We start from the raw sequence: 11,143 nt of genomic DNA on the forward strand, positions 1-11,143 counted from the left end.
GCATTGGACCTCCAGGGTAAGATTTGAGGAACCCTACTCCAGTGTTTTTCAACCACTGTGCCGCGGTACACTAGTGTGCCGTGGGAAATTATTCAATTTCACCTAAAACAGGCCCAGGTTTCACACTGAGTAGGTAGAAATATGAAAGATCAAAAAAGACTGTTTTCATTGTGTTTATTTGATTCCTATTCAAGACACTTTGATAAGAATGACTGTATATTGTTAATTGCACTTTTTATTTGAAAGAAGAAGAAATATGAAAGATCATAGAGTTTTTGTTTTTTTTCCGATTGTTTCGACAGTTTCGATTGTTGGTGTGCCTTGTGATTTTTTTCAATTAAAAATGTACCTTGGCTCAAAAAAGGTTGAAAAACACTGCCCTACTCTATGGCCTACAATGGTGCATTCCACACTACTAAGGTGATCTATTTGAAAATGACATTAAATGTAGCATCACGTGTCTGTTAAAATTCTGTTATGCAGTTTCATGTCATCTTATGTCCTTCTACAGTTGTTTTAGAAACCTGCCACTGCCACTCAGTCTCGACTGCACCCCACAGATTCAGCTTTAAAGTAATAAAAAGTTTTTGCAATAAAAGATCTTATTACTTTTATTACTAGTCAAAATTACCTGTTTTTCTTTCATGTCCAAAATTATTAGATTATTAAGTAAAGATCATGTTCCATGATGATATTTTGTACATTTCCTACCATAAATATATAAAAACTTAATTTTTGATTAGTAATATGCATTCCTAAGAACTTCATTTGAACAACTTCAAAGCAATTTACTTAATATTGTGATTTTTTTTGCACCCTCAGACTCCAAAATAGTTCAAATCGTTGTATCTCAGCCATATAGTGTCATTACATTTGGTTGAATTATTGCTTTAAATTCATTTAGCCCTGTGATGGACTGGCCATTTTTCCATGGTGTTTCCCTGCCTTCAGCCCAAGATACAAGATTGGCTCCAGCAGCCTACAAACAGTAAGATGTAAATGTAAGAATGTATAAATTCTTTAAAATAATTTATCTAATGTATAATTAACAAGAAACTAAACAATATGCTAAAATAAACAGACAATCAATGGGAACAAGTTGTTTTCAGTTTATGTCAATTTATTTGTAATCCTCCAGTTACATATATACCACAATAATGGTATGATTACACTGACTACAATTGAATGTCTTCCAGATTGAATGCACATATAATTGTAGAAATTGCTTCTTTTTCTAAACCTTGTCACTCGAAGGAAAATGTGAAACTCTTCTCACACGGAGACACTTCTAAGGCTTCTCTACAGTGTGAACTGTGTTGTGACTCTTAAGGTTTCCTTTAGTCGTGAAACTCTTTCCACACTGTTCGCAAGTAAAAGCTTTCTATCCACTGTGAGTTCTCAAGTGATCCTTGAGGCTTCCTTCTCTTGAGCAAGTCTTCCCACAGTGATGGCACATGAAAGGCTTTTCTCCGATGGGAATTTTAACATGATCTGGAAGGAGATTTGTGTCTGTGAAACTCCTTTTGCACTGATGGTATTTAAAATCGCTGTCTCTTGAGTGAATCCTAATGTGCCTATTAAGGCGTTCTTTATATCTGAAACACTTTCCACACTGATCGCATCTGAACGGTCTCTCGCCAGTGTGACTCTTTATGTGAGTCTTAAGGTTTTTTTTCTGCGTATAACATTTTCCACACTGAGAGCAGATGTGAGGTCTCTCTCCGGTGTGAATTCTCATGTGAGCCTTAAGGTTTTTTTTCCGTTTAAAACATTTTCCACACTGAGAGCAGGTGTGAGGTCTCTCTGCGGTGTGAATTATTATGTGAGCCTTAAGGTTTTTTTTTCGTTTAAAACATTTTCCACACTGAGAGCAGATGTGAGGTTTCTCTCCGGTGTGAATTGTCATGTGAGCCCTAAGGGCTTTTTTCCGTGTAAAACATTTTCCACACTGAGAGCAGGTGTGAGGTTTCTCTCCGGTGTGAACTGTCATGTGAGCCGTAAGGGTTTTTTTCAGTGTAAAACATTTTCCACACTGAGAGCAGGTGTAAGGTTTCTCTCCAGTGTGAATTCTCATGTGAACCTTAAGGGCTTCTTTCCGTATAAAACATTTTCCACACTGAGAGCAGCTGTAAGGTCTCTCTCCGGTGTGAATTCTCACGTGAACCCTAATTTTTTTTCTGGTTGTGAAATTTTTTCCACACTGACGGCATATTATTATTCTCTTAGATTTTTTTGGTGAGGTCTTTTCAGTGGGTGAGAAACTAAATGTTTTTTCTTCAGTTTTGAAATCATGCTGTTCCTCATTGCGATCTTTCTCTTCCATTTCAATCAGTTCTTGACTCTCCTCTTTCAGCGCCATCAAGTCTGAGGTGAAAAAGAGACAAATACAAGTTAACACCAGTTTAATGGTGTAAGGCAAATATAAAAACATTTAGACATAAAACGCATCAGAACTTCTTGTCAATACTGTTCATTCTTTGATTTCTAAATCTTGATAAAGGGATGTACCATTACATTGTTTTCCACAATTAGGTACCTAGTTGTTGAATTCATTTTGTTTTGTTGTTGCATTCACATATTCCTTTTTTCATAATCACAGCCTTCTTTCAGCCAATAAATGTAGCAGTGTCAACAAACAAGCTCTAGCTGGTTGAATATTCTGAGCACTTACTAGTCACACTTACCACTAGCTGGGTGTACCCGCTTACCATTTCCCTTTATTTGAAATTGTGAAATTGAAAATACACCAAATGGAACCCATCAATTTCACAAAAACTCCCATATATCATTTGCATAAACTCCCATATATAATTTGCATAAAGTGGCTTTTTAGGCAATTCTAAAAATGAATAATTCGCAAAACTGCAATGGAATCTGTTTTTGCACTCAAAGGTCACCTGGCGCACGTGAAATTTACATGATCATTTAGTATAACCTCCAAGAAACACCTCATATGTAGCCACGTTCAAGTATAAGGGTTCATTTCTTGGCAGTAATACTTAAATAACCCCTTGGCCAGTTAAATATGGCTCCTCATTCAATGCTTGTGTTTATACTAGCTACTTTGGTAAACATGCATACTCTTTTCTTCAATTTCACTAGTTCCCTCTTACAGATAATAAACTAAGCGAAAGGTTGTGCGTATTTGGCGTATTGTCCGAGAGAGGGCCTTGAGCTCGGTGGTCATTCCCGAGCCCGGGGCTCTCCCCTGCCCAGGGGGAGGGGTCCGAGCTAAGCACTGGCCCGAACCCTAATAAACGCTCCCCAAAGGGCTAGTAATTAATCGCAGGACAAAAAAGGCCCCCAAAAAAGCTTGGACTTAAGGGATGCTGGACTTTCGTTGTAGTTGCGGGCATTGGTGCGTGGGTGGGGATAAGAGAAGAGCTCCTGTGGGTACTGCTGAGGTATAGATTGGAAAACTCCTTTGGAAGTGAGAACTGCTATGGGGGCAGTGGGGAATTACGAAAAGGTGGATGAGGCTCTTGCGGGAGCTAAAGCTGCTGCTGTGATGTAGGGAGCAGGGTTAAAACTCCTACAGGAGCTGATGCTGCTGTGGCAGTGTGGGAAGAAGGCTAGGGGGCTCCTGCGGGAGCTGGCGGTGCGGGGAAGGGGGCTAGAGGCTTCTGCGGAACCGGGCTCTGTTGCGGCAGTGGGAGGTAATAGATAAAGGATCCATTGAAATGAATGTGCTGCTGTAGTATGGGAAGAAGGCTAGGGGCTCCTGCGGAAGCCGGCGGTGCAGAATCAGTGGAGAATTATTGATAGCGGATGCTGCAGTGGCTGTGGGAAAAATGATAAAGGCTCCTGCAGGAGCGGACGTTGCTGTGGCCGGATACGGAGGAAAGGTTGGCGAGAGGCCGTGTGGCTAATGCGGATGTATGGGGGTGGACTGGGATAATTCCTTTGTGGGCTTCTTTGATGTCGGAGCGGTCTGATCGAATGTAGCTTTTGAAGGCTTCTGACGACCAGTATCCAAGAGTTTGAATTTGCTGCTGGGAGAGGCTTTATGGGGCTGCTGTTGTGGCTGTGTCCCGATTTGAAAGGAGTAGGACGGACATAAGGTGCTTCCGAAACCAGAAACGGGTGACGGGGCGGTTGGAGTCATCTGTAAAAAGGGTGGGTTTTTTGATTGCGATTTCCTGAGCTGGAGGAAGCCTAGGAGGGTTTAAAATGGTTGGATGGGCGACTGGAGGTCGAAGATGTAGACAAAAATGGCCTCTCTCTGACTGGTCTGTTTTGCTTTGTTTAATAAAATAGGAGATGGCTTCGTTACCTGACGCTGCTAGATCTGAGATGGTTGGATGGATGGCTTGGTTAAAGTTGGATGTGATAGCGAGCTTGGAACATCTGAGGAAGCCAGAGAAAGCCAGAAGAAACATGGTGTCTAGCGTACTGGCGGTGTGGATGGATTGGTAGCCTTTGTGGAGGGTTGAGATGCATTTGGTTAATATTTTTAGCTTTATAGGTTGGCGGGTGTCTGGGCGGGTGGTACGTTTTTTTGTATACCTTTAATTAGTAGGGCAGAAAAATTGGTTTCCTTTATGGAGCCGAAATGGAGTTTTTTTATGGCGTTGAGATAGGAGATGAAGGTGGTAATGGCTAGCAGGGAGAAGTCGGGAAACAATAGCTTGTAAGCAACGTGAAATGTTTTAAAAGACTCTAATGCTGTTAAATAAGACTGGAGGGTTCTTGGGGAAACGGCTTGGAGAATGGAATTGAGGAAAGCTTTGAGGAGAGGTCTCAGGGGGTGGTTCATGGGAATATCAGCTCTGAATAGGGAGATAATGGGGTAAGGGAGTGGGTCCGCCTCTGGTGCCAAGGATCTGAAATTCTGGAAGTATAACGAGAAAGAGAGTCAGCTATTTGGATTTTTAGACCCAGGAATGTGTTTTGCGGTGATAATGAATTGGCCGCAAGCCCAAATCCAAATCAGGCGTCTTAACAAAGGCATAAGAGTGGGGGAATGGGAGCGGCCTTTGTTGACGCAGTGCACGGTAGCTCCGTTGTCGCAATGGACAAGGATACTAGTGGCGGACCATTCTTTACCCCATACAAAAGCTGCAACGACTAAAGGATATAGTTAGAATAGCGCTGAGGATGATCGGTGATGCAGCAAATCTGCCAACGTGGGGGGCCATGTAGATGCAAAGTAGCGATCTAGGAAAAAACCTCCAAAACTGATGGAGGGGCGGCGTCTGTAAACAGTTGGAAATCGATTGGGGAAGAAATCAGGTTGTCATAGAAGAAGGATAATCTGTTCCATTGTTCCAAGGAAGGATATCCAGACTGAGTCATTGTGGCATGGGTCTGTTAGGGATATTTTTGTCAGGTAGGGCGGAGGATGCGAGCGAGAGAAGATGGGAGATGAAGGGGCGTCCTTGCGGGATAATGTGTATTGCGAAATTTAAATGGCCTAAAATGTGTATAAGCTTGTGCTTTGAACAGCTTGGATTAGTTAAAATAGAGGAAGTCACCAGTATCGTTCTATCGATTTTCTCTTCGGGCAGAGAGGGCTGGAATTTTTGGGAATCCAAGTTGATGCCCAAAAATTCGATAAAAGTGCTGGGGCCTAGGGTGTTTGTCTTGGGAGAGAGGAATCCCGAGCTCTGTGAAAAGCTTTTGGGTTGTCAAAAGATGTGTGGCTGGGAAGGAGTATGGGGGCGAGATGATCAGAAAGTCATCTAGGAGATGAACCAGAAACGGTATGTCATGATTGTTGGAAAGGATCCAGCAAATTGCCTCTGACAATATGTCGAAAATTTTTCTGCAGCAGAAAGGGAGGCGGAAGGCAAAGTAATATCTATTCTGCCAGCGGATACTGAATAGGTGCCAAAATTCTGGGTGGATGGGCATGACTTTAAAGGCAGAGGTGATGTCGACTTTGGCCAGCCAAGCACCGCATCCTGCTTTTTTAATCAGGGTAGTGGCTTGGTCGATGTCGCGGTAGTGAAGAGAAAATTCATCGAGCGGGATGAGGCTGTTAATGCTTGGAAACGGAGAATTATGCGGGGACGACAGATCGATTATTAACCGTTTTTTTTAATCTGAAAATTTTCTGGTAGCTATGCCGATGGGGCTGACCCGAAAAATGCTGAAGGGAGGAACGGAAAAAAGGCCAATCATTTATTTCGCCTGTAATTGTTTTTTAATTAGGAGGTCGACTAATTTAGGTTCGGTTTGAAGGATCCTTCGGGGCAGTGGTGGCTTGAGTTGCGGCTGGGGGTACTGCAGGATCTGGCTTCGAAGGCGTTATCCTCTGGATAAAGATCGATCACGGACATTTTCGAGGTGGTTGGATGAGCCAAAGCGTTGACAAGACAAGAGATGATGATGGTAGGATTGTTGTGTTATTTAAGGGATTTTTCCTGCACTGATTGGATAGGGTGAGTGATTGCTACGGGTGAATTGGCCGTGTTAATTATCTGTGCGAGCTCCTCCCTAAAGTTGTTAATAAAACATCACTTTACACACCGGCTGGTAGGGCTGGGGGGGATCAATTTCTCAAATCTTAATGTCAGATTTCAAATGCTTTTTTTTTTACAAGGTTCAAACTATAAGTACAATTTTGTCGCAGTTCAATATGAAGTGACAGATTGCTAATCGAATCACAAACTTGTAAAGCATAATCAAATCAAATTCACGTTTGAATTTATGTCAGATCCCAGCCCTAATGGCTAATGTGGTGGCTGTGATGTACATAAACCTACCAACATCTGTTGGCAAGATTTAAAAATGATGTTTTAGACACATAATATTGGTTGATGGGACAGTTAATGGCCATAGTATTTGCCAAATTCAATCTAAAAACAAACTAGAAATTCATCAGTACCAGACCTCCCTAAAAGTTGCATATGGCCCTGGAACCACCAATGGGCCCCGCTGCAGCTGTGCAATTAAAAGAGTCTTAGTTTATTTTTTTCCCCCAAATAATTATGAAAAATCCTGCTTGAATCTGTTCCTGTGATTTAAAGCAGTGCACTGTCAAGCGTCCTACATAACATCCAAATCAGTTAAATCATGTAACGTACTGTTGTAATATACAGGACGTGCTTGAAACTAAAAAAATAAACCTTATGCTATTTCTGTCATTTAATCAAACAACAAAATAATGAGAAATTGGTTCACTTCTTTACACTGGATATCTTTAGTAACTTTAATTATTTTATATATTTAATCAATCAGGTGAAGAAGAAAAAAAAAATTATCAAATAATTTATTCTTTCCCCTTGTAGAGTCATTTAGGATCCAGCTCATTGGCATTTTGGTAAGGAATTGTTCATCTGATACTTCTACTAGTTCTGGTAGAGATTTATTGATATTTTGCTACAGGTTTATTTATTTTAATACAAATGTACTTAATATGATACTTGTTTGGATTAGCTTGTTATAGTTAAGATTCTGATTAAAAAAAAGACTGGGAATAATTAGTTAATATTGTAATTTTAATCTGAATATGTTAAAAAGTGTTTTATGAAGTGTTGTACACTGTTATTGGACTGTAAAGTAAAAATATTATACAAGATTTGTTTTGTATTGAATGTTTTCATTTAAAAATATTCAACAGAATCAAGGTTGGAATTTTATGAAATTTTATTTTTTTTAGTTTTTGTTTATGCAGGACAGTACAGAAAGCACACAAGTGGGAGAGAGATGAGGGGACGGCATCAGATAGGACCAAGAGCTGGGACTCAAGGATCACCTGATGCACAACCATGCTATATGCACAAGACTGTTGTTTTTATCAGAATGTGAATTTGAAACATTCTCAAACTCTTCGACCCATTTCCACTGCACAAATGTTCACATCAAACTAGTTAACCACCAAAAATAAGAGGTCAAATGGTTTTAGTCAAAAAAAAAAAAAAAAAAGGTTTCTCTTGCAAGTGCAGCGCAAAATATGCCTGCTTTTGTACAAAAACTTTGAGTCTTTAACCTGGGGTCTAGGGATTTTGACAAGTTTTAACATACCCTCACATTTATGTATGGTGAAGTTTTTTTTTAGTATCTGAAAAAAAATACACTACCAGTCAAAATTTTTGAACAGTAAGATTTATTTTTTTAAAAGATCTTTTTATTAAATAATTTCCTACTGCTCATCAAGCCTACATTTATTTGATCCAAAATACAGCAAAAGCATTAATGTATTATTGAAAATAACAGATTTCTGTTTGAATATATTTTCAAATGTAATTTTTCCTGTGATCAAAACTAATTCTACTTTGGATTGGATTTTGAAAACTTCTGACTGGTGTACTGTATAATGTCTAAAGTCTGATTACTTTGTATTCATCAAACTGGGCTACAATAATATGTGAGCAGGATTAAAGTGTTTGTGTTTTTGGAAATTTTTTCGACAGGTTTTTATTTTTATTTAGTTTTATACAGTGTACGTTTCCAAAATAAAACTTGTTTTACAGCATTGATTATGTGTTGGTTTATTGAAGTTGATAGTAATCCAATTGCTGCTATTTGATTTTAACTTTCATGTACGTACAGTTTTGATCTAAATGCAAACTGGTTCTAATTGAACGTACAGTTGTGTAATCACCGTTGTTGAAAGGTAAGACTGTAAAACAATATAGCAATTTTAACGGTGAATCAACGTTATTACTGCAACGTTGAAACGACGTCACAATATCAACGTTGAAAAACCTTTCGGATTTGCAAAAATTTTCACCGTTGAGCCAACATGGTGACTGATGTTGTTTCCAAGTTGAATCGACTTTGAAATGCAGGCTGGGAATGTTACACAAAATATTTGTTTTGTTTTGACTACTTCTGTATTATTTTAGATCACTATTTCTGTAGAGCTGGATCAATTAGTTTAGCTTTTGTGAATGAAAACCAACCTGTTTGTTCCTCAGTATCTTCTTGTTTGATGAAAGTTTCTTCAATCCTCACGTCTTCTCTCTCCTCTTTAATAAACGCCATGTTTGGTTGTTCCTCAGTATCTTCTTGTTTGATGAATGTTTCTTCAATCCTCACCTCTTCACTCTCCTCTTTAATAAACGCCATCTTTGGTTGTTTATCAGTATCTTCATGTTTGACTCTGAATTCTTCAATCTTCATGTCTTCACTCTCCTCTTTAATAATCACCATCTTTATAATAGCGTGTCACGTGGATCTCTGTCGATTCTCCAGGAGTTTTTCTGTGTTTGTACACTTTGTCCTGTTTAATATAAAAATAATTAATAGAAAGAAAAAATAATGCAAACTAAATCTCTCAATCAGCTTCTAGTTCAGTATTAGATTTAAACATAAAATGTATAAAATATATACAAATTACACAGAAGGTTCATATTTAGGCAGGCTATTTTTATCTATATTTGGTATTCGATTATTTATCATATCTAATATATCACTGATTCTTGAAAATTTGGCAAAAACATGTCCCACCAAGAAAAGTGCTCATTCTGTTGGAAATGAAGAACATTTTCATAAATCAAAAGAATCAAGATTATAATCAGAGGGTCAGTTGCACATATGTAAGGTTCTTTTATAGTTTTCTTTTAATTTTGTATTAATTTAATTATCAAATCTGGCCCATTGCCTACAAAATCACTTGTCCTCAGATAGGAGATAATCATTTCAGCTTAGGGCTGGGCGGTATACCTTTTCATACCGAATACCGGTGTTTTTTTTTTTAATGATATTCATTTTTCATATACCCCAATACCGGTGAGTGTGTGCGTACAAAGCGCTGGGAACACGTATGTTGACGCAAACAGAAACCGCAGCTTGCACGTGCTTGTCTGAAGCAACACATCTGAGGTGTGGACGTATTTCAGTATATCTGAGAAAGACCCAGGGTTAGCGATTTGCAAAACTTGTAATGCCGAAATTTCAAGAGGGGGTGTGTCTGCAGTGATGAGAGCAGAGATCGGCGCATTGTGCGCAGACAGATGTAGCTTTCAGTGAGAGAAAAACAATGGCTTTACGTTGGTGTTACGTCGCAATATTTTAAATATGTCTTTTCTATATACTGTATTTTTATTAATATTTATGTTTTAAAGCCAATGGATATCACACAAGCAACGTGGAAACTGATCAATATGTTAAAGTGAAAGTAAAAACTGACTTTCAGCATCTGATGTGCATTCTTTCAGACAATGAGAGACGATTATACTTCATATGCTGATATTAATTTAGTCCCTTAATATTTTTCTTGTGCCCCGAACATGGTGGGAAAAAAAATAAAAAAGAAACGTATTTTGTGTAAGGTTTGTTTTTGAAAGTCTTAAATAAAGCTCTTAATTTTCATTGATGACTGCAGTGTTATTAGGGGGTCATGAAAGTCATAATTATGATTTCAGGTGGTCTAAAATGTGGGGACTGAAAGACAAGAATTGCGATGAAACTTCAAAAGGCTATCCATTGAATAAATATGAGCGCTGCACGTTTCAAAATCATTTGTTGCGCTACTTTGTATACTACCATTCTGACAGCGCCTCCTGCTGAAAGAGAAACGCGTAGACTTGTAAATGTGAACTTGTGAAGAATGCACAATAAAGTGTTGTGTATTTTGACTGCAAATCATGAATTCTGATTTCTTCACCTCATTACAATTATGAGTGCCACTGTCACTTCTTTGTGAACAGCAGCATTTTGTGAGACCAATCAAACCTGGGTTAATACTAGTCTGGTCAATGTAAGCCAATATACTGCAGTAATTATTCTCTAATTTATTAGGAAATGTGGTTAACACCTAGTCATGCATGAAAAAAAAAATACCGTCATATACCGTGATACCGTATAATTTTGAAAAATACCGTGATATAAATTTTTGGTCATACCGCCCAGCTCTATTTCAGCTTGATTAAAAAAGCAAAAAGTAATCATTTAATTGAATAATAATTTTACTATATGAAAGAGTACATTGTAATATGTATCACAAATTACAAACACTGTGTTTGAATAATATTTACAAATATTTTTGGTTGCACAAAATGTGTCCCACATATGCGTCACCACCGTCAGATATTTATAAAAAAGCAATAAAATCAGGCAACTACAAGCTCAACTGCATTCCTGAGGACCACATTATCAAATCTTCAGCTTTACTGTATGCTTCAAGATCAGCCAAGCTCCTGTAAATTTGCTATTTTCTCTTAAAATTGTTCATATTTTTGGACACTGCTACTGT

At 38.4% G+C, this 11,143-nt stretch overlaps 1 protein-coding gene across 1 annotated transcript; it reads right to left on the minus strand.

The window, feature by feature from the left end:
* Nucleotides 1–1,099: 1,099 nt before the first annotated feature.
* Nucleotides 1,100–9,165, minus strand: LOC141299295 (uncharacterized). Its single transcript, XM_073829652.1, has 2 exons — nucleotides 8,850–9,165; nucleotides 1,100–2,364 (listed from the first exon to the last, which is right to left on the minus strand). The coding sequence occupies exons 1-2, from the start codon at nucleotides 9,097–9,099 to the stop codon at nucleotides 1,382–1,384; spliced, it is 1,233 nt and encodes a 410-aa protein (XP_073685753.1). The 5' UTR covers nucleotides 9,100–9,165; the 3' UTR covers nucleotides 1,100–1,381.
* Between the last annotated feature and the right edge of the window lie 1,978 nt (nucleotides 9,166–11,143).

Source organism: Garra rufa, chromosome 23, assembly GCF_049309525.1.
Source record: "Garra rufa chromosome 23, GarRuf1.0, whole genome shotgun sequence".
NCBI lineage: Eukaryota > Metazoa > Chordata > Actinopteri > Cypriniformes > Cyprinidae > Garra > Garra rufa.

Coding starts and splice junctions, on each gene's coding strand:
- LOC141299295 (XM_073829652.1), bottom strand. CDS start 9,099: ATGGTGATTATTAAAGAGGAGAGTGAAGACATGAAGATTGAAGAATTC. Junction 2,365..8,849: donor AGATACTGAGGAACAAACAG/GTTGGTTTTCAT, acceptor TTTTCACCTCAG/ACTTGATGGCGCTGAAAGAG.